This window comes from Dendrobates tinctorius, unplaced genomic scaffold (assembly GCF_039654945.1).
Source record: "Dendrobates tinctorius isolate UK_male_01 unplaced genomic scaffold, ASM3965494v1 ptg000117l, whole genome shotgun sequence".
In the NCBI taxonomy this organism is placed as follows: domain Eukaryota; kingdom Metazoa; phylum Chordata; class Amphibia; order Anura; family Dendrobatidae; genus Dendrobates; species Dendrobates tinctorius.
This window is the reverse complement of record NW_027361785.1, coordinates 10,825,319-10,849,961: the sequence shown is the minus strand read 5'-3', so window position 1 is coordinate 10,849,961 and position 24,643 is coordinate 10,825,319. Positions and strand designations below refer to the sequence as shown.

At 43.0% G+C, this 24,643-nt stretch overlaps 1 protein-coding gene across 3 annotated transcripts in view; it reads right to left on the bottom strand.

Moving 5' to 3' along the window:
* REV1 (REV1 DNA directed polymerase) overlaps positions 1–24,643 on the bottom strand; it is a 120,433-nt gene that overhangs the window by 62,275 nt on the left and 33,515 nt on the right. For all 3 annotated transcript variants that reach the window (XM_073590528.1, XM_073590527.1, XM_073590526.1), the window contains exons 6-7: positions 21,946–22,586; positions 2,684–2,791 (exon numbers count right to left, since the gene is read on the bottom strand). In XM_073590528.1, the coding sequence (XP_073446629.1) occupies positions 2,684–2,791; positions 21,946–22,586 (749 nt within the window). The remainder of the gene's footprint in view (positions 1–2,683; positions 2,792–21,945; positions 22,587–24,643) is intronic.

Genomic DNA, 24,643 nt, shown 5'->3' with positions numbered 1-24,643 from the left:
TTGGTGGAGGAAGGAGCTGGAGAGCGTTCCTTGCAGCACAGTCTTAGCCCTGGTGTGGAAGGAGTCATAGGGGATTTCCTTGTAGCTCTGACAGAGCTTGGTGGCAGCGATTCAGGAGGAGAGCTGCATTCTGGTGGTGGACTCTATTGCCAGGAGCAAGTGCAACAGAGTAAAGCTAAGTGGTGTTTCCCTGTTTTTGCTTTCCCTTCGTGTGTATTAGTACAGCGGTGGGGCCAGTGCCTGCGCCACCCAGCTCCCTAGCAAGGGATAGGTGTAGGGTGTGCTAGGGCGACAGGTTCCTGATCGGCGCCCGGTGCGGAATCGGCATAGGGGGTAGGAGCGTTAGGGACACTGACTCAGGGGAGTGCAGGAGGTCTCCACGTCCCCTTTCCCTATCGCAGGGCCCACTGTTGTAACTGTTTCCCCTTTCCCCGTGTCTTGTTGTTTCAGTTACCGGCCTGTGGGCCGTGTCACACAGGACGGGTCATCGTGACAGCAGTAGGCTTTGTGTCATTGCCTAGTTGGAAGGTGAACCTCCGTCACAGTCTCAAATCAAAAAGATGAATTTTGGTTCTCCATATAATTGGGGAGTCTCCCACAAGTCTTTTGGCAAACTCAAAACGAGCCTTACAATTTGTGTAAGTATAAGCTTTTTTTCTGCCCACTCTTGCATAAAGGCCACCTCTATGAAATGTATGGCTTATTGTGGTGGTATGGACAGATACCCAGTCTCTGCTTGGGAATGCTGCAGCTCCTTCAAGATTACATTGGCCTCTGTGCTGCCTCTCTGAATAATGTCCTTACCCAGGTGGAGAGTTTTGGTGGCCGGCCTTCTCTTGGCAGATTTGTTGTGCAACCATGTTTTTTCCAATTGATGATGATGGATTTGATCGTGCTCCAGGGGATCATCAGAGATTGTGATTTATTTTTATTTTTTTATATAACCCAAACCTGACTTGTACTTCAACAACTTTGTCCCTGACTTGTTTGGAGATCTCCTTGGTCTTCATAGTGTTGTTGGGTAAGGCCTGTTTCACACTTCCGTTTTTTCAAATCCGTCAAAATCCGTTGTTTTCCGTCAAAAAACGGATCCGCCATTTTTTGCAGGATCCGTTTTTTTGGTCCCATAGACTTCCATTACGGTTACCGCGGATCCGTCAAAAAAACGGATCCGTTTTTAAAAAAACGGATCCGTTTGCATCAGTTTCCGTCAAAAAAACGGAAACGGATCCGTTTGGCGGACACAAAAACGGAAGTGTGAAACAGGCCTTAGTAATGCCTCTTGCTTAATGGTGTAGCAGCCTCTGTGGCCTTTCAGAAAAAGGTGTGTATATACAGACAGACCATACGACACTTAGATTGCACTAAGGTGGACTTCCGTTCACTAAACATGTGACTTATGAAGGTAATTGCTTGCACCAGAAATTTTTAGGGGCTTCATCGCAAAAGGGTAAATACATAAGCATATGACAATTTTTAGTCATTTCATCTCATAAATTTAATTTAAGCCTACATTTTGTATCACACACAAATCAGATTACAAAAATATTTAAACACAGGCTGTAATGTAACAAAATAGGTAAAAAGCTAAAGGGGGGTGAATACATTTGCAAGCCACTGTACATTCACTATGTAATACAAATGACCTGGTATCAAGATTCTCAAGGTCAGTACAATTTACATTTTAATTTTACGTCTGATAGAGCAGTGCAAGGACTTGTTTTTTGCAGGGTGACCAGATATTATATTGATAACGTTTTGGGATTGCTTTTTAATTCATTTTCTTTTAGAAAGGCAATTTTGGTGTTTTGATAATTTTTGTATGGCATTTACCGATGGGGTGAATTAATTTCATAATTTGATAAATCACACTTTTATTGACTAAATTATACCACATGTGCATTTTTTTTTTATTAATGGGGGAAAAGGGTGGCGATTTAAATTTTTACAGCATTTCTTTTCCTTTTTACTGCATCTGTTAGTTTCCTCATGGGACTTCAACCTGTCATCTTCTGCTAGAGGTATGATGTTGGTTTAGCTTACAAGCCCACCCCGATGGAAGTGGTGAATGCAAAGCAAGACATTTGATAAATAAGGAACGGTAGAGTTGAAGTGAATGCACAACAGATTTGGTGCAAATGTATTCAATTTTTGATAAATGTGGGCCATTGTTACATACAGAAAATGTAATTTCTCCATGTATTGTTCTACATTCCTGTAGCACACACAAGTGATTATCACAACCAGTACATCATAAATATGCACACATTAGTATAAAAAAATTCAACATAAAACTATTGTTGACCAATAGGCTGTTGGCCAGACATTGAGCTTTACACCTATCTGTGTGCATTTATAATTATAGGCAGCCACCCCCTACATGAATGGTAGGTGTGTGAGGGTGGTTTCTTCAGTAGATCACACCGGTTCTGCCTCTGCCTACATCATGGGGGTCTGCTGTACCCTGTAGTGCTTTAGATTTGTGATGTGGTGTTGGTAAATACGGCTTTCTTTTTTCTGTGAATTTTTTTTTTTTATGAAACTAAATGATCAAAAATAAAATGTATATTTCACATCACCGGAATTCTATGTGCAAAATACCATAAAACACAAATGACATTTTAGAATACGACCACGCTTAGCAGCATTTCATCCCTGCTTGGGAGATGTTGTAACTTGTTACCTTTTAGATCTGGTCGGTTACGAACACCAACAGACACAAAGAAGCAATCCATATCCACGTGAATAATGCAGTTCTGGCACTTGGAATTAGCGGAGGCAGGCATAGCTCCTAAAAAAAAAAAAAATAATTATATGGATAGTAAAACATCAGGTTTAAAGATATATACCGACATTTTACAATACAAATTTTAGGATAATTAGAATGTTGAAAAATCTAAATCAAACGTCAAATAAATGAATAATGCAAGCACATATAAAAAACTTCAGACTACATCTAATCAGAGAAATTTGCTGTTTGGAAAGACTTTTTTTTTTTAAATTTAATTTTTCAACATACAACAAAAGACAACACCCAACCAAATCCATTCCTTGTTCCAGGCCACAAAGCAATTAGCAAGTAACTCATGTTAAACAACAGATTTAAGCTGAATACGGCAATCTGTGCACTCATGTGCAAATAAAACATTATGAAAGATAAGTCCCAAGTCTACAAGTTCTTTCGTTTCCACCTGAAACTGGAAGGACATTATGGAAACAGATTTTATATGCATCACTCCAAGGACCTTAATCAGGCAGACATAGCTCATTTTAGAAAGCTTCCTACTTCTGGTTGTGGTCTTTCCTCTGTAGTGGTTCACAGCGCTCTCCTGGGAAAATCACAACTCCTGCATTGATATTCTTGTTATAATAAATGGAAATCTAATGTCACTGCTCGTCTATAGCAGAGTTCCCCAACTCCAGTCCTCAAGGCCCACCAACTGATCATGTTTTCAGGATTCCCTTAGTATTGCTCAGGTGATAATTGCTTCACCTGTGCAATACAAAGAAAACCCTGAAAGCATGATCAGTTGGTGGGCCTTGAGGACTGGAGTTGGGGAACCCTGGTCTATAGGACCCTTCAGATCATCACAGGTGTCATGGCTGTTACACAAGTTATGATGCTAACCATGCATGAAACCTTCTTCATTTTATATTAAAGGAGTCATCAATTTTATTTTATAGGCCAAGAACTTACACACAAGTAGTTGCTAACTACCTGCCTGTTGTGCCCAGCTATGATCTCTGGCAGCTAAGAGTGGTCACGGAAGCTGGAGATCCCATGGCTACAGGTGACATCATGTCAACAAAAGCAGCTGCTTCTCCAAGGGTACCGTTAAACCTAGCGATGCACCAGTGATCCCGACAACGATATGACGTGGTCAGGACGGCGATCCTGCGTCCTCCCACCCGGCTGTACGCCTCGCTCGTCGGCGCCACAGGAAGCCAAGCAGGAAGTGGCCGACGAGAAATGGTCCTGGAGCTTCACGCGCGACCAACGATAACCAGCGGGGGAGCCGCTCGGAGGTAAGTATCACATGCAGCGATATCGCTAACAATATCGCTGCAACGTCACAAAATCGGTGACTTTACAGCGATATTGCTAGCGATATCGCAGTGTGTAGCAGGGGCTTATATCTCTGCTCTGTTGACGTGGCGAGACTGCCAATGTCATGCTGATTGACAGCCGGCTCCCTGATGCCTAACTGTGGAGAGCAGACTGTCAATCAGCATGCCGTCAGCAGACAGGCCCCGTCTAGAGAGCAGCCCGAAAAAGCTTCTCTGTTGATGTGAAGCTGCAGAATCGTTGGCAGGAAACTGATCGCTCTGACCAAGTGCTATACAGAACAGGAAGGAAGTCAAGAACTACCTGTCACTTCTTAAGTCCATGAAAAAAACTAAATCCTAGATAACCTCCACTAAAGCGAATAAACATGATCACAGTGATCAAACAAATAATACATGTAGGCCACGAGTCATCATTTGCGGAGGTTTTTTTTGTAAATTCCTTTCTTTTTTGTCTTGTGGTATTAGTTTCGGTCTTGAACTGTTTTTGTGCCAAACGTCACTTTCTGCAAAATGGAGCAAAAATTGTGGCAAAATATTGGCCACAAAAACACAGCAGGGGAGGACTGAACTTGACTTAAAAGTCGTAACTGAATTAGGCGAAAACATTTAGAATCGCTATACTCTGCCCACAAAACAAAAAAACACAGGTGAGAACGAATAAAATATACTTAAAAAAAGGATCAAATAGTGTAATGAATTGTGTGCAAAACAGTTTTGTGTGTTTTGCACCAACATAAGGTTTTGTTCAAATTACTTTATCTTTAGTCGGAGATACAGTCATGGCAAGTGTTGGCAACCTCTGTTCAAGAAAATTAAGTATTTCTCTCAGAAAATTATTGCAATTACAAATGTTTTCTTATACACGTTTATTTCCTTTGTGTGTATTGGAACAAAACAAAACAAAGGAAAAAAGGCAAATTGGACATATTTTCATACAAACCCCCAAAGATGAGCCGGACAAAATTGTTGGCACCCTCAACTTAATGTTTGGTTGCACACCCTTTGGAATAAATGATAAAATCACTTCCTATAACCATCAACAAGCTTCTTACACCTCTCGACTGGAATTTTGGACCACTCTTCTCTTGCAAACTGCTCCAGCTCTCTCATATTTGAAGGGTGACTTCTCCTAACTGCAATTTAAGCATTCTCCACAGATGTTCAATGGGATTCAGATCCAGACTCATTGCTGGCTATTTGAGAACTCTCCAGCGCTTTGTTTCTATCCATTTCTGGGTGCTTCTTGAAGTAGGCTTCTAGTCATTGTCGTGCTGAAAGACCCATGACCTAGGATGCAAACCCAGCATTGTGACATTGGGCACTGTATACATTGCGACCCAAAATCCTTTGGTAATCTCCAGATTTCATGATGCCTTGCACACAATCAGGGCACCCAGTGCCAGCAAAACAAAAAAAATATTTGAACATCCACCATATTTGACTGTAGGTATTGTGTTCTTTTATTTATAGGCCTCATTCGGTTTTTGGTAAACAATAGTTTTGTGCTTAACCAAAAAGCTGTATCTTGGTTTCTTCTGTTCACAAGACGCTTTTTCCCTGAATAATTTTGGCTTACTCACATTTTGGCAAACTTCAGTGTAGCTTTTTCTGGTCTCTGTGTCAGCAGTGGGGTCCTTCTGGGTCTCCTGCCATAGCATTTCCTTTATTTCAAATGTTGACGGATAGTTTCGGCTGACACTGATACACCCTGAGGGTGCAGGACAGCTTGAATTTCTTTAGCACTTGATTGAGGCTGCTTATCCACCATCCGGACTATCCTGCATTGCGACCTTTCAATTTTTCTATGCTCTTCACTTCCAGGGAGATTAGCTACATTCGCATGAGCTGTAATTTTCTTGACTGTGTTGCGCACCTTGGACAGAGCTACATCAAGATCTCTGGAGATGGAGTTGTAACCTTGAGATTGTTGATATTTTTCTACAATTTAGGTTCTCAAGTCATCAGACCGTTATCTTCTCTTTCTGCTCTTCATGCTTAGTGTGGCACACACAATGCAAAGATTGAGTCAACTTTTACCCTTTTAATCTGGTTTCAGGTGTGATCTTCATATTGCACACAGGTGAGTTTGAACGAGCATTACATCTTTGAAACAAAGTTGTTGATCAACAATTTTGGAAAAGTTGCCAACAATGTTGTCAGGCCCATTTTAGGGGTTTTATGTGAAATTATGTCCAATTTGACTTTGTGTTTTGCTTTTTTGTGTGTGTTGTTCCAATACACACAAAAAATAAACATGTGCATAACAAAACATGCAATTGCAAAAATTTTCTGGAAGAAATACTTAATTTTTAATTTCAAGGGTGCCAACACTTTCGGCCATGACTGTGTATACGATGGGAGGATTTGATGTCCAACTCCGATATACGCCACTCTATAGGAAAACATCGTTCATAGGCTTCCATGCAAGAAGAATATATTCTGTACACTATATCTTTTACTGGAAACCTCTGAATAGAAAAACATAGACGACCATTTTTTTTTTTCTTTACAGTTAAAAATATATATACCGTAGATTGGTCTCTATTGAGCGATTATTCGCCTACGGCTTTCCAAGCATGCACAGATTGTGAACAGAGCCTACCATTAAACATGAATGTTAAATACCTTCTTATACTTTGCGACATAAAATTGAAATTAGGGTAAAAAAAAATGTAGTAAATCCCTGCCTCAATCAGATCATGCAATAAAAGTGTAAGATCTCATCAATCATGTACTTCTGGGGGCCTCCTAATTTTGTGCTTGTTATTCCATTTCTGGTTTTGTTCCATTAACTGATTGTGGGACTGTACTTGATCTACCCCTGTAGCAATCGTATGTGCTGTTATGATAAATCAGGTAGATGCAGAGAAGACAGAGACACAAAGTTATCATATACAGAGAAAAGGGGGGAGGAAACAGTGGAGGAAAATTGATGAAGAGAAAGCAAAAACAGGCAGCGAGTGATATGCCGGGATAATTTCACTCTAGCACGTTTGCTCTGAAACTAGTCCTATGGCATGTGAAAAAGCTTACTAGTGTGACAATGCTATTGCAGAGAATCCCACTACAGATAAATGCAAAGCATCTCCACCTGTTTATTATAGTTTATATACAGCTTTTGAATTATTGGGGACACACCGTTACTGTATGATGCCATTACCTTTATCAGTTTTCTCTGCTGAGCTGTGCCCAAGGCGCTCTGCTGTGCACAAAATTTCTGGATAGCTACATTGACTTGAACAGAGCCAGGCTGCAGTTCTCTGAACAGCCAAGGTGGCTGGGGGCATTACTGAGTAGGGAAAAACACTAAGAGTAACCACAGGACATTAGCGCTGTTTCCCGGGCTGATCAGAAAGCAATGACGTATCCTAGATTTAATCCCTTTCCCACCTTAGACATATAGTTACATGAAATGTGGGCTCCCCATGTTTGCTGCAGGCTCTGGCGGTAAGCCCGCCACTTTTCCAGCATGTCAGCTGACATGTGCCCCAAACAGCCAAGGGTGAAATTGCAATCCACCAGCGGATGTTAACATGTCAAATGCCACTGTCACTCTGACAGTGGCATTTAACATGCTTGCGTCGGAAGCGCGTCACTAATCCCGCTGAAGCCCTGCTCTATGTAGCATAAGGCCTGTTTCACATTTCCGTTTTTTGACGTTAGTCAAAATCCGTCACTTTTGGGAAAAAAACGGATCCACCCCTTTTTTGGCAGATCCGTTCCCCCCCCCCCCCCCCCATAGTCTTACATTAGCGGCGGATTTTGACTGACGGTCTTCCGTCTCACCCGTTTTTTGACGGATCCATCAAAATTTTAGCGGCTCCCGGGCGGAGGAGACGGACTCTGAAACGTTTTTTCAGAGCGACGGTCTGCTATTTTGGATTGCACATGCCCGGCAGATTTGCTCTGGCAGGGATTTTAACCCTGAATAGCATTCCGGAAAAGCCTTTAAAAAAAAAAAAAAATTCTCTCTCTCTCTCATTTCACCCTCTTGCCGGCTGCAGCAGATCCGTATACATAACGGATCCAGTGGCATCAGTTTGGCCCATGACGGAGACGGATCCGTTTTTTAACCGCCTGGCGGATTTTGACTGATCTTGAAAGACGGAAATATGAAAGAGGCCTAAGCGATCGGATGATCGCAGCCCCTAGTCTCCCATCAAAATAAAACAATAAAAGAAAAAAAAATACACATATTTGGTATCGCCGTGTTCAGAATCACCAAATCAATATATAAAGAGAATTAGTCCAATAGGCAAACTGCGTAACGAGAAAAAAGTCAAAACGCTAGTAGTACTTTTTTGGTCACCACAACACTGAATTAAAATGATCAAAAGATTGTATCTACCCCAAAATGGTATCAATGGTGGAAAAAAAAAGCCCTCACCCAGCCACAGATCACGAAAAATGGCAACTTTTTTTTATTTAAATGATGAAATAAAAGTTGTTTTTTTTTTTAAGAAAAAGAACCTATATTCATTCATTTGGTAATGACCTGAAGAATCATAATGGCAGGTCAGTTTTAGTATTTAGTGAACATGGTAAAATAGCAAAACAAAAAACAATTGTGGAATTGCATTTCTTTTGCAATTGCACCAAACTTTGAATTTTTTTCCCGTTTTCCAGTACACTATTTGGCAAAACTAATGGTGACGTTGAAAAGTACAAACTCATTCTGCAAAAAACAAGCCTAAGGTGGTAAAGGGGTTAAACACCATTAACATTTTGAGCTTCAATTGAAAATAATGAAAATGAATTTTTTTTCATAAGGTAGACTTAGATTAGGCATCTTATCTATAACCAGCCCACAGGGGCTTTAGTGCGAGATATGGAAACCTTTTGTCTGTGGCAGAACAGCACATTTCATGGCTTGCACCTAAGTCAAGTGTTGCACATACACAGTCGTTGTATATTAAAGTGAAAGCAAGTTACAGAAATATACAAAGCTAGGAGGGATAGATAACACTAGAGAAGACAGAGAAAGGATTCAGAAGGAACTAGATAAGTCTGAACAATGAGCACAACCACTAAAGGTACTGTCACACTAAGCGATATCGCTAGCAATATCGCTATAACTTGTCCCCCGCTGGTTATCGCTGATCGCGCGAGAACGTCCTGGACTGTTTCTCGTCGTCAGCTTCCTGCGGCGCTTCCTGTGGAGAGACGAGCGACGAGCGTGGAGCCGGGCGGGAGGACGCAGGATCGCCTAGTGTGACAGGTAAGTAGCGACCCCCGACCCCAGCGATGTCGCTGGTGAGATCTGCCTGTGTGGCAGCTCACTAGCGACCACTGTCACACTAAGCGATATCGCTAGCAATATCGCTATAACTTGACCCCGCTGGTTATCGCTGATCGCGCGAGAACGTCCTGGACTGTTTCTCGTCGTGCGCTTCCTGTGGAGAGACGAGCGTGGAGCCGGGCGGGAGGAAGCAGGATCGCCTAGTGTGACAGGTAAGTAGCAACCCCCGACCCCAGCGATGTCGCTGGTGAGATCTGCCTGTGTGGCAGCTCACTAGCGACCACTGTCACACTAAGCGATATCGCTAGCAATATCGCTATAACTTGACCCCGCTGGTTATCGCTGATCGCGCGAGAACGTCCTGGACTGTTTCTCGTCGTGCGCTTCCTGTGGAGAGACGAGCGTGGAGCCGGGCGGGAGGACGCAGGATCGCCTAGTGTGACAGGTAAGTAGCAACCCCCGACCCCAGCGATGTCGCTGGTGAGATCTGCCTGTGTGGCAGCTCACTAGCGACCACTGTCACACTAAGCGATATCGCTAGCAATATCGCTATAACTTGACCGCGCTGGTTATCGCTGATCGCGCGAGAACGTCCTGGACTGTTTCTCGTCGTGCGCTTCCTGTGGAGAGACGAGCGTGGAGCCGGGCGCGAGGACGCAGGATCGCCTAGTGTGACAGGTAAGTAGTGACCCCCGACCCCAGCGATGTCGCTGGTGAGATCTGCCTGTGTGGCAGCTCACTAGCGACCACTTAGCGATGCACCAGTGATACTGACCGCGTCATGTCGCTGGTCAGGGTCGCTGGTCAGGATCGCTGGTACATCGCTAAGTGTGACAGTACCTTAATAGAAAGGCATTTAATAGGGAGAAATGCCAGATTCTACATCTGGGCAAGAAAAATACGAAAAGGACATCTACAAAATGGGAGCAATAGAAGTAATACAGCACGTGTGAAAAAGACTTGGGTATACTAATAGATCAAAGAAGCACAAGAGTCAACAGTGTGATGCAGCAGCAAAAAAGGCAAACAGTTCTGGGATGTTTTAAGAGAAGCATAGAGTCTAGATCAGGTGAAATAATTATCCACCTACTCCTCCTTGGTCAGACCTCATCTGTCTCCAGCTGTATGGCTTTTCCTGAGGAATAAGTGCGTTATACTTCGAAACATGTCAAATAAAACCATATGTTTAATTGAGAGTCACGTTTCACATAGCGACGCACCAGCGATCCCGACAACGATACGACCTGGTAAGGATCGCTGGTGCGTAGCTAAACGGTCGCTAGTAAGCTGCCAAACAGGCAGATCTCTTCAGCGACGCAGCAAAGATTCGGTGATCCATATAACGACTTCGGCGGTCGTTGGTACCTTGTCACAGCAGCTATTCTGAATGATTCCAGCCTGCGTTCCTGAGTTCTGCGTCGCCAACGTGGTCGCTCGTCGGCGTCAAACACAGCGATGCATGCTGGCCAGCGGGATGCCGACGATAAAAAAATGGCCCAGGACATTCCAGCACGATCATCGATATGCAGCGGGGGGGGGTGGTCGCCGCTGCGTATCACATGTAGCGAGATCGCTGTTGCGTCACAAAATCTATGTGAGACAGGGGCTTTACTCTCTGAAATTGGCATCTTCTATAATCAGCAGCGTTAACAAGTGCACAATTTCCTTCCTGGTTTCAGCTATCTTAACTGATCATTCTCCCTGTAACCACAAACTTTCTCATCTCCAATCCATCCTGAATGCGGAATCAAAGGTCGTATTTCTGTCCAGCTGCTTCACTGATGCCTCCACCTTGTGCCAGTCATTGCACTGGTTGCCCATTCGATACAGAATACAATGCAAGCTTATCTCTATCACCCACAAAGCTCTCCACAGTTCTGCACCACGCTATATCTCCTCCCTCATCTCTGTTTATCACCCTATGGCTGGAGTCACACACAACATATAAAAATACGGTCTGTATTTTACGGCCGTAATACGCAGAAATGGTCCCTAAATAGTGATCCGTATGTCATCCGTTGTCAGGGTGTGGCCGCGTATTTTGCCCATGTAAGCATACGTAAGTAATCCAAATGTGATCCGTATACTGTTTTTTTTCTCGCAGGCTTGCAAAATGGACATATAATGGAGCCCAATGACAGGTTTTCAAACACAAACGAAAGAATAGATATATATTGTATGTATTCTATGTGTCTATATGTACATGTTATAGAGACGTGTGTGTGTATATATACACACACACACACACACACACACACACACACACACACACACAGTATAGACCAAAAGTTTGGACACACCTTCTCATTCAAATAGTTTTCTTTATTTTCATGACTATGAAAATTGTAGATTCACTCTGAAGGCATCAAAACTATGAATAAACGCATGTGGAATTATAGAATTAACAAAAAAGTGTGAAACGACTGAAAATATGTCTTATAGTCTCTGTTCTTCAAAGAAGCCACCTTATGTTTTGATTACTGCTTTGCACACTCTTGGCATTCTCTTGATGAGCTTCAAGAGGTAGTCACCGGAAATGGTTTTCACTTTTCAGGTGTGCCCTGTCAGGTTTAATAAGTGTGATTTCTTGCCTTATAAATGGGGTTGGGACCATCAGTTGTGTTGTGCAGAAGTCTGGTGGATACTGAATAGACTGTTAGAATTTGTATTATGGCAAGAAAAAAGCAGCTAAGAAAAACGAGTGGCCATCATTACTTGAAGAATTGAAGGTAAATCAGTCCGGAAAAATTGGGAAAACTTTGAAAGTGTCCCCAAGTGCAGTGGCAAAAACCATAAAGCGCTACAAAGAAACTGGCTCACAATAGGACGGCCCCAGAAAAGGAAGACCAAGAGTCACCTCTGCTGCAGAGGATAAGTTCATCCGAGTTCACCAGCCTCAGAAATTGCAGGATAACAGCAGCTCAGATTAGAGACCAGGTCAATGCCACACAGAGTTCTAGCAGCAGACACATCTCTACAACAACTGTTAAGAGGAGACTTTGTGCAGCAGGCCTTCATGGTAAAATAGCTGCTAGGAAACCACTGCTAAGGAAAGGCAACAAGCAGAAGAGACTTGTTTGGGCTAAAGAACACAAGGAATGGACATTAGACCAGTGGAAATATGTTCTTTGGTCTGATGAGTCCAAACTTGAGATCTTTGGTTCCAACCACCGTGTCTTTGTGCGACACAGAAAAGGTGAATGGATGGACTCTACATGCCTGGTTCCCACCGTGAAGCATGGAGGAGGAGGTGTGATGGTGTGGGGGTGCTTTGCTGGTGACACTGTTGGGGATTTATTCAAAATTGAAGGCATACTGAACCAGCATGGCTACAACAGCATCTTGCAGCGGCATGCTACTCAATCCAGTTCACATTTAGTTGGACCATCATTTATTTTTCAACAGGACAATGACCCCAAACACACCTCCAGGCTGTGTAAAGGCTATTTGAACAAGAAGGAGAGTGATGGGGTGCTAAGCCAGATGACCTGGTCTCCAGTCACCAGACCTGAACCCAATCGAGATGGTTTGGGGTGAGCTGGACCGCAGAGTGAAGGCAAAAGGGCCAACAAGTGCTAAGCATCTCTGGGAACTCCTTCAAGACTGTTGGAAGACCATTTCCGGTGACTACCTCTTGGAGCTCATCAAGAGAATGCCAAGAGTGTGCAAAGCAGTAATCAAAGCAAAAGATGGCTTCTTTGAAGAACCTAGAATATAAGACATATTTTTAGTTGTTTCACACTTTTTTGTTAATTATATAATTCCACATGTGTTAATTCATAGTTTTGATGCCTTCAGAGTGAATCTACAATTTTCATAGTCACGAAAATAAAGAACACTCTTTGAATGAGGTGTGTCCAAACTTTTGGTCTGTACTGTTATGAAATTATATAAAATATATATATTTTATATAATTTCATATAGTTCTACATAGCCGAATAGCCGCTGAAACATTTGCCGGCTTCATTAAAATCATTTCAAAACCCGACATGAAATGACACATTGTTTACATACAGTAAACCATTTCATGTTTTTTTTTTTTTATGTCTTTCACTAGTAAATAGATGAGGGTTTGTGTCTTAAAATTTGGGAGGTCTAGGTGTCAATGGGTTAATGGGTTAATTCGTTGTAAAAAAAATTGCGCGGGCTCCCGCGGTAATATGTCAAACAGAGAGGTAAAGCAGGTGAGTGAGGGCAGATTTTAACAGCCTTGAGAGAGACCATTGTCTATAAGATGTGCCTTTTCTGGCACTTATCCTCTATATTCCTATTGCCCTGTAGCGGTGGCTAATGGGTTAATAACAAAGGGTTAATGTCACCAGTCGATTGGAAGGTGACATTAAACCGATTAATAATATAGAGGTGTCAATAAGACACCTATCCATTATTAACCCTAGACTATGAAAGGGTTAAAAAACACACAGACATTAATTAAAAAGTCTTTTAATGAAATAAAAGACACCAAGTTTTTGACCAATTTTTATTACTCTGCTATTCCAAATTAAAACCATGACCTGCAAAAAAATAATATCCTTACCTCTCCGCCGTTCAGTCATGTCCCACGCTGTAATCCTTCACAAGGGGTTAAATAGTTTACAATGAGGACCGGTGCTAATGCGACCAGCCCCACTGTAAACTACTTCAGAATGAATTAGTTCAGCTCTGCGAAGCCTCACTGGCTGCCTGGAGATGAACTAATAAGCATGGGAAAGTTTCTGACTTTTTTCCCATGCTCATTAGTTCACCTCAGGTCAGCCGAGGACTCCAGCTGACGTCACTGAGGCTGCGCGGAGACCCCTGGCTGACCTGACGTGAACTAATGAGCGTGGGGAAAAAATGCAGAAACTTTCCCACAGTAATTAGTTCCTCTCAGGGCAGCCAGGGAGGCTGCGCAGAGATTAAATAATTCATTCTGGCAGTGGTTTACATGGGGCTGGTCGCATTAGCACCGGTCCCTTGTAAACCACTTAACCCCTTCTGATGGATAGCAGCGGGGAAACCTGACTGAGCAGCGGAGAGGATATGGTTGCTTTTTTGCTTTCTTTTTGTTACAGGTCGATGGTTTATTTATGGATTACCAGCGCAATAAATCTTGTCAAAAAGTAGGTGTCTTTATTTCATTAAAATAATTTTTAATTAATGTCTGTGTGTTTTTTAACCCTTTAATAGACTAGGGTTAATAATGGATAAGTGTCTAATTTACACCTCTCCATTATTAATCGGCTTAACCCCTTCACGACCTTTGACGCCACGTAGGCGTCATGAAAAGTCGTGCCAGAACGACCCATGACGCCTATGTGGCGTCATGACTTTAAAGCCCCCCTGCGGGTCGGGTGACCTAGGTCACTGAAAGGTCACCCGACCCGCAGATACAGGGGGCTTTGTTCTTCGCCACAGGGGGCGTGGCTTCGCCCCCACCTGGCTACGATCGCTCTGATTGACTGTTTCACTTTTAACAGCCAAACAGAGCGATAGTAATATTTCATCAATGAAAATTGATGAAATAATTACAATCCAGCCATGGCCGATGCTGCTGTAGCCCCCCCCCCCCCCCCCGCAACTGAATGACAGCGGCGATCTGCCGCCGCTGTCATAATCTGCCCCCCTCCCATTCCCTCTGCTCCCCGCCAGCTTCCGATAACCCCCTCACCTCCCCCGGCACCTTCTAAGTCCCCCTGTCGGTGACGGTGTCCGGCGGGTCCGGTTCATGGGCGCCACCATCTTGGAAAATGGCGGGCGCATGCGCAGTGCGCCCGCCCGAATCTGCCGGCTGCAGATTCCATTCTTTCATTTTGATCACTCTCACAGTGATCAAAATGAAAGAAAAAGTAAATAAACCCCCCGATTATTAGTTGTGCCTACCTATAGGGGTGATAAAGTAAAGAAAATATTTTTATTTTTATATTAGGGTTAGGGTTGAAAAGAGGGTTAGGGTTAGGGTTGAAAAGAGGGTTAGGGTTAGGGTTGAAAAGAGGGTTAGGGTTGGGGTTGGAAAGAGGGTTAGGGTTGGAAAGAGGGTTAGGGTTGGAAAGAGGGTTAGGGTTGGAAAGAGGGTTAGGGTTGGAAAGAGGGTTAGGGTTGGAAAGAGGGTTAGGGTTGGAAAGAGGGTTAGGGTTGGAAAGAGGGTTAGGGTTGGAAAGAGGGTTAGGGTTGGAAAGAGGGTTAGGGTTGGAAAGAGGGTTAGGGATGGAAAGAGGGTTAGGGATGGAAAGAGGGTTAGGGATGGAATTAGGGTTAGCGTTGGAATTAGGGTTAGGCTTGTGGTTAGGGATGTGTTAGGGTTAGGGCTGTGGTTAGGGGTGTGTTGGGGTAAGGGTTGGAGTTAGAATTGAGGGGTTTCTACTGTTTAGGCACATCAGGGGGTCTCCAAACGCGACATGGTGCAACCTTTGATTCCAGCCAATTTTGCATTCAAAAAGTCAAACGGTGCACCCTCCCTTCCAAGCCCTGACATGTGCCCAAACAGTGGTTTACCCCAACATAAGGGGTATCAGCGTACTCAGGAAAAATTGCGCAACAACGTTTGGGGACTAATTTCTCGTGTTACCCTTGGGAAAATAAAAAAATTGGGATTTTTTTTGAAAAAAATGATTTTTTCATTTTCACGTCTCTGCATTATAAACTTCCGTGAAGCACTTGGGGGTTCAAAGTGCTCACAACACATCTTACATACGTTCCTTGGAAGGTCTAGTTTCCAAAATGGGGTCACTTGTGGGGGGTTTCCACTGTTTAGGCACATCAGGGGCTCTGCAAACGTAATAACGACCGCAGACTATTCCATGAAAGTCTGCATTTCAAAACGTCACTACTTCCATTCCGAGCCCTGACGTGTGCTCAAACAATGGTTCCCCCCCCACATATGGGGCACCAGCGTACTCAGGACAAACTGGACAACAACTTTTGGGGTCCAATTTCTCCTGTTACCCTTGTGAAAATAAAAAATTGCGAGCTAAAAAATCATTTTTTGAGGAAAAAAAAAATATTTTTTATTTTCATGGCTCTGCGTTATAATCTTCTGTGAAGCACTTGGGGGTTCAGTGTGCTCACTACACATCTAGGCAACTTCCTTATGGGGTCTAGTTTCCAAAATGGGGTCACTTGTGGGGGGTTTCCACAGTTTAGGTACATCAAGGGCTCTGCAAATGTAACATGATGCCCGCAGACCATGCCATCAAAGTCAGCATTTCAAAATGTCACTACTTCCCTTTCCGAGTCCTGACGTGTGCCCATACAGTGGTTCCCCCCCACATATGGGGTACCAGCATACTCAGGACAAACTGTACAACAACTTTTGGGGTCCAATTCATCCTGTTACTCTTGTAAAAAAAAAATTGCGGGCTAAAAATCTTTTTTTTTTTTTGAGGAAAAAATGATTTTTATTTTCACGGCTCTGCGTTATAAACTTCTGTGAAGCACTTGGGGGTTCAAGGTGCTCACCACACATCTAGATAAGTTTCTTGGGGGGTCTAGTTTCCAAAATGAGGTCACATGTGGGGGGTTTCTACTGTTTAGGCACACAGGGGCTCTGCAAATGTAACATGACACCCTCAGACCATGCCATCAAAGTCAGCATTTCAAAATGTCACTACCTCCCTGCTGAGCCCCGACGTGTGCCCAAACAGTGGTCCCCCCACATATAGGGTACCAGTGTACTCAGGACTAACTGTACAACAACTTTTGGGGTCCAATTTATCCTGGTACCCCTGTGAAAATAAAAAATTGCGGACTAAAAATATTTTTTTTAAGAAAAAAATTTTTTTTTTTTATTTTCACGGCTCTACGTTATAAACTTCTGTGAAGCACCTGGGGGTTCAACGTGCTCACTATGCATCTAGATAAGTTCCTTAGGGGGTCTAGTTTCCATTATGGGGTCATTTGTGGGGGAGCTCCAAAGTTTAGGCACACAGGGGCTCTCCAAACACGACATGGTGTCCGCTAACGATTGGAGCTAATTTTCATTTCAAAAAGTCAAATGGCACTCCTTCCCTTCTGATCCCTGCCGTGCGCCCAAACAGTAGTTCCCCCCCCACATATGGGGTACCAGCGTACTCAGGACAAACTGGACAACAACTTTTGTGGTCCAATTTCTCCAGTTACCCTTGTGAAAATAAAAAATAGCGTGCTAAAAAATCATTTTTGAGGAAAAAAATGATTTTTTATTTTCACTGCTCTACGTTATAAACTTTTGTGAAGCACTTGGGGGTTCAAAGTGCTCCCTACACATCTAGATAAGTTCCTTAAGGGGTCTAGTTTCCAAAATGGTGTCACTTGTGGGGGAGCTCCAATGTTTAGGTACACAGGGGCTCTCCAAACGCGACATGGTGTCCGATAACGATTGGAGCGAATTTTCCATTCAAAAAGTCAAATGGTGCTCCTTCCCTTCCGGGCCCTGCCGTGCGCCCAAACAGTGGCTTATGACCACATATGAGGTATTGGAGTACTCAGGAGAAATTGTCCAACAAATTTTAGGATCCATTTTATCATGTTGCCAACGTGAAAATGAAAAAATTGAGGCTAAAAGATAATTTTTGTGAAAAAAAAGTACTTTTTTTTTTTTACGGATCAATTTGTGAAGCACCTGGGGGTTCAAAGTGATCACTATGCATCTAGATAAGTTTCTTGGGGGGTCTAGTTTCCAAAATGGGGTCATTTGTGGGGGAGCTCCAGTGTTTAGGCGCACAGCGACTCTCCAAACGCGACATGGCAAGCGCTAAATATTCCAGCATATTTTCCATTCAAAAAGTCAAATGTGCTCCTTCCCTTCCGAGCCCTGCCGTGCGCCCAAACAGTGGTTTATGACCACATATGAGGTATCGGTGTACTCAGGAGAAATTGCTCAACAAATTTTAAGATCCATTTTATCCTGTAGCCCATGTGAAAATGAAAAAAAAATAATGATAAAAGAAAATTTGTGGTGCAAAAAATAAAATGTCCATTTTTTCCTTCCACGTTGCTTTAGTTCCTGTGAAGCACCTGAAGGGTTAATAATCTCCTAGAATGTAGTTTTGAGTAGCTTGAGGGGTGCAGTTTTTAGAATGGTGTCACTTTTGGGTATTTTCTGCCATATAGACCCCTCAAAGTGACTTCAAATGTGAGGTGGTCCCTAAAAAAAATGGTTTTGTAAATATTGTTGTAAAAATGAGAAATCGCTGGTCAACTTTTAACCCTTATAACTTCCTAACAAAAAAAAAATTGTTTCCAAAATTGTGCTGATGTAAAGTAGACATGTGGGAAATGTTATTTAGTAACTATTTTGTGTCACATCACTCTCTGGTTTAACAGAATAAAAATTCAAAATTTGAAAATTGCGAAATTTTCAAAATTTTCGCCAAATTTCTGTTTTTTTTCACAAATAAACGCAAAAATTATCGACCTAAGTTTACCACTAACATGAAGCCCAATATGTCACGAAAAAACAATCTCAGAATCGCTAAGATGCGTTGAAGCGTTCCAGAGTTATTACCTCATAAAGGGACACTGGTCAGAATTGCAAAAAATGGCCAGGTCATTAAGGTCAAAATAGGCTGGGTCATGAAGGGGTTAATGTCACCTTCCAATTACAAGATGACATTAACCCATTAATATTAACCAATTAGCCACCGCTACAGGGCAATGGGAATAGAGATAAGTGCCAGAAAAGGCGCATCTTATAGATCTTACAGATTTTTGTAGCGGGGGGGGGGCAAAAACAATGCTCTCTCTCAGGGCTATTAAAATCTGCCCTCACTCACCTGCTTTACCTCCCTGGTTGCGATTTTGCCGCGGTAGCCCACACTTTTTTTCCAACGAATTAACCCCTTAATTTAACACCTAGACGTCCCAAATTTTACACACAAACCCTAATTTAATTATTAGTCAGGGACATATAAAAAAAATACATGAAATGAAATGGTTTACTGTATGTAAACCATGTGTCATTTCATGTCAGGTTGGGGAATGATTTTACAGAAGCCGGCAATTGATTTTGCGGCTATTCTATGTAGAACAGTATAATTATATATAACAGCACAGTACTTAGCTTCAGCCACAATTTCAATATTCATTCCAAAAAAAGGCAGCACTCCATAGTAACTTTTTTCAAAGTGGTTGGTGAGTTTTATTCAGTCCACATATCAAGGCAACGTTTCGGCTCAACTGAGCCTTTCTCAAGCACGTGGCCAGCCAATTTTCCATTAACTTGATGATTGGTGGATTGTTATGGCTGCAGGGATAACTGATATATATTGCCCTTTAGCCACTAGGGTGAATCAGGTGGCCTGATGAAGGTCATATGGCGCACGTGAGTGGCTATTTGGATAAACCGGAAGCAATCTGATAAGGGTGTTGTCCGGGGCTCCAGGGCAACTAACAATATAATATTAAATCCCTATATATCAAGGTAAAGAAAATTTGCAGCCTTATGGATTTCCCTATATATAAATAACAGCGTTTTTCCTATATATAAATAATAGCGTTTTTTCAAGAGTCGCAGCAATATTGTGACTGATGGTGTCATAAGATTAATATAGTAGTGGCCTTATATGGTTTATGTAAAAACGCTGGTTAAAAACCGAATGTGGATGTGGATAAAGGCTTAATAGTGCTATATGACCTTCTGCCACACACAATATGGCGTCTTTGAGGTGATGAAGAGAGAGGAAATGCCACACATGCTTTTCTATTGGCTGGCTGCACATGACAGAGCTGATGACTCATAGCACATGCTCAGTTGAGCTACAGGAACGCCAGATATAGTGTTTTCAATGTTCATGGCGTCCTTCATGTGGTTGTATGTAAACCAAAGGGATTATGAGACACTGTAATACTGTATGACTAAATGTGCATTCACAAAAACACTAATAACATGAAGTTTAATGTAAAGTATAAAGATTGTAATGAGCACAAAGCACTTTTTGCACTGCTGCACATATGGAGCCTATTGACTATAATGAAAGAAATTGTATGCACTGAATTGTAATTTCTTGTATTGTAAAATGATTGACAATTGAGAGATTGTTATATGGTCTATAAGGCCATGTGCACACGATGCAGATTTCCAGTGGATCCGCAGCAGACTTTACCGCGCAGAAACGCTGCATATCCGCATTGTGATGTACAGTAGCATGTTAATCAAAAAAAACGCTGTGCGGATTTTTCCGCGCGGTTTTCTTGTGGTTCAAAATATGCAGCATTTCACTACTTTTGTGTGGTTTTCCACCTGCTCCATTCTCCAAATCCGCAGGGGAAAACCGCACAAAAACCGCAAAAAAACAGGAAGAAATCTGCAGGAAAAATGAAGGTCATTTGACCTGCGGATTTCTTCAATTCTGCGCGGAAAAATCCACAGGGCAAAAAAGTACGTCTGCACTTAGCCTAAAAAGACACTTTTTTGTAACACCCACTGCTTGAGAAAGGCTCAGTTGAGCCGAAAAGTTGCCTTGATATGTGGGCTGAATAAAACTCACCTACCACTTTGAAAAAAGTTACTATGGAGTGCTGCCTTTTTTTGGAATAAATATGTGTGTGTCTCGATGACATGTGTATATAGCTATTCTTTCATTTCTTTATTAAACCTGTCAGTGTGATTTTACTGTATAGCGCACTGAATTGCCGGCTTTTCTAAAGGACACCGGGTGCGTATTTCTCGCATGTCACACATGTGGTCCGTATGTAATGCGTTTTTTTTGCGCACCCAGAGACTTTCATTGGCGTACTACGGGCGTAGTACGCTGACATGCTGCGATTGGCACGGCCCGTAAAATATACGTGAGAAATATACGGCTGATGGGAGCTAACCGATAAGAGAATCATTGGTCCGTGTGCAATGCGTTTTTAGCGCCTCTCACTCGTCCGAATTTCTCTCTAGTGTGACGCCGGCCTATCCGTGCTTTCCGCACTGCAACTAATTTAAGACTAATATCCTCCATAATCCTAACCTCCCATTTGCATCTCCAAGACTTCTCTCATGCTGCGTCAGTTTTCTGGAATGCACTACCCTGGCCAATCCGACTAATACCAAGCCCCTACGTTTTGAAGCGTGATTTGACATCTCTTTTGACAAGCTTATCATTTCAGTTCACCAACCTAACTCTCCCCTGTTCCCTCTTTCTACATTTTCCTCAGAATCTAGTCCATCCTATTCAACTTTGTCCACATCATCCATGCATCCATGGAGGCTGGACTATATATAACCAGCACTTTTACCTATTGTGTTCACCTATATCTTTACAGATTGTAAGCAGGGCTCTCACTCCTCCTGTAACTGTTGAACTATGTGTCACTTTGTGTTGTCTGCATGTTTGTACATGTCCCAGCTTAATAAATACCACTATTATTACCTGGGACCATGTGATAGGTGCACTCACCTACAGATGTCATCTGCGCGCACTCAGCCACAGCAAAAGTTTGCAGAAACTATGCGATTAGAAGCAAACTATATGACCAGTGATCAGGCTACATCGGTTCGCCAGATATAGAAAAAGGGGGCATTTCTAGAATTTAATTCTATATGAAAAGTGTATTTCCCAGATCACTTAAATGGGATGGATTTTTAATTGTGATAAAACCCCTTTAAGCAGTTGACTACAAAGGAAACAAGTATACAGAGTAATATATCCAAAGCACAAGAACGCCACAAAATATTTAATACTGCATTTTACCTGTCTTCATTCTTTTTAACCTTTCCCGACCTGGAAAGCTGCCATTATATTGACTTTGTAGCTCACGAACAAACTCTGTGAACTCACACTTCCATGTCGATATATGATGCAGTCTAGAGTGAGAATAAAAGTCTGAAATAAAATTTGAGTCTGTGGTTTTAGGCAGTTGTGGAGAAGCTGCCTTACTAAGCAAGTGTATGGAGGTGCTTTTTGTGCTTGAAGGCCCCTGGAGCAAGTGGTGAGCACCATTGAGTTTAGTTTTATTGTGCAAATATGAGGAGGCTGAGCTTGATTCGGTCCTGTGAAGATCCAATGAAATATCTAGGTGTCCATTGTTTGGTTGTAATTGCTCTAAAGTGCAGTCTGTACAGCCTACATTAGGCTTTTCCTGCTGACTCAATGACTGAAGCCTACTTGTAGAAGAGTTAATTGAATGCACTGAGATATCCAGCGGCTTTAAGGCACCATTAGGGCTACAGTTGTGTCCATTAATGACAACAGTGCTGTCTTTGCAGTTCTGTTCAATAGTATAATCAGAAAAATCTTCTAAACCATCCTCTTTATCCTCTTCAGACTTCTCACAATCTTCTTCCCAACCATTCGTTCCATTTGCCTGAATGGCGCTTTCCGTAGAATGGCTTCTAAGGAGGAACCAAACAAACAAAGCATAAGAACGCTAGAATTTCATTACCAAGCCGGAACACAATCCCACACTAAGTTCAGGACCACACATGGGAGAAACACGGCAGAGTCTCGCATGTTAATACTCGGCACTGCCGCCAGCACTCGGGAGTGGAGCGTGCAGCCGCATAGCATTACATGCAGCTGAACGCTCCGTTCCAGAGTGCTGGTGGCAGTGCCGGGTATTAACATGCGAGACTCAGCCGTGTTTCTCGCATGTGGATCCCGGCCTTAAAGGGCTTATCTGGTTCTTTAACCCCTTAACCGCCGATACACCTTTTCACGGCTGCAGTTAAGGATACTTAAACCACAGCGCCGCTTTTTTATCAGCGCTGAGGTTTAAGGTTATAGCGCCCCCCAGTGACAGAATTTCTCCAGGGTCTTGGCTGCCGGGGGTAGCCGAGACCTCAGAGAAGATGATTCGGGTTGGCTTTTACCGACCCCGGCGTTGCGCTTGTCATTAACAACAGTATAACGGCAACCGCAAAAAAAAAAAAAGTCCGCTTTGCCATTTACTTTCTCTCTCTGATCACATCAGAGGAGTGAGAAATAGGTCCCCCCCCCGCTACCTCAGGAGCCCCTCTATGCCCCCGTGATGTTCCCTGGCGTCTTCTTCCGGGACAAAATGGCAGGTGCATGCGCAGTGCGCCCGCCACCCGGCAAGAATAGGAAATTTTCCCTATTGGTTCATTTTGATCACTGTGATAGACCCTATATCCGCACCGTCGCAGCTACAGCCACAAAATTTGGCACAGTCACACGTCTGGACCCTGAGAGTGTCCTAAGCTATGTTGTGAGGCGAAATTTTAACCCCGCGCGTTCCAATTCACCAAACAATTTTGCCCCTATCTACATACTGGGGAAAAAGTGTGCGCGTATCAAGCCCCGCCCCTCATGATGTCACAATGGTTGCCATGGTGACGCTGATGTCATCATAGGTTGCAAGCCCCGCCGCTCATTATGATGTCATAATAGTTGACTATGGGATGAAGGATGGGCACTGGACTATGGGATGGAGGATATGTATGACGGGTATATGGGCACGGGACTATGGGATGGAGGATATGTATGACGGGTATATGGGCACGGGAATATGGGATGGAGGATGTGTGATGGGTATATGGGCACTGGACTATGGGATGGAGGATATGTATGACGGGTATATGGGCATGGGACTATGGGATGGAGGATGTGTGATGGGTATATGGGCACTGGACTATGGGATGGAGGATATGTATGATGGGTATATGGGCACGGGCCGATGGGATCGTGGATATGTATGATGGGTATATGGGCACGGGACTATGGGATGGAGGATAATTATAATTTGTTATAACTAACTACAGTTAGTTACTATGCCCGGGCAGCACCGGGCTCTTCAGCCAGTAGTAAATAAAATACCCTTTTATCACCGCCTTAGTTAAGGAAAAATAATGAAATAAAAAATATTTATTTCCATTTTTCCATTAGGGTTAGAGTTGGGCTAACGTTAGGGTTAGGCTAAAGTGAGTAGGGCTAAACTTAGGGTTAGAGCTAAGGTTATGGTTGGGATTACGGTTAGGGTTTGGATTAGGGGTGTATTGGCGTTAGGTTTGTGGCTAGGGTTATAGTTACGGTTGGGATTAGGGTTAGGGGTGTATTGGGGTTAGGTTTGTGGTTACAGTTATGGTTGGAGTTAGAATTGGGGAGTTTCCACTGTTTAGGCACATCAGGGGCTTGCCAAACGTAACATGGCATCTAATCTCAATTCCAGCCAATTCTGCGTTGAAAAGGTCAACCGGTGCTCCTTCCCTTCCGAGCTCTGCCGTGCGCCCAAACAGTGGTTTACTCCCACATATGGGGTATCGGCATATTCAGGAGAAATTGCACAACAAATTTTATGGTTCATTTTCTCTTTTTACATTTGTGAAAATAAAAAAAAAAAGTTCATTTTTTCCTTTCACATTGCTTCAGTTCTTGAATGTGGTTTTGAGCACCTTGGGGGGTGGGGGGTGCAGATTTTAGAATGGTGTCACTT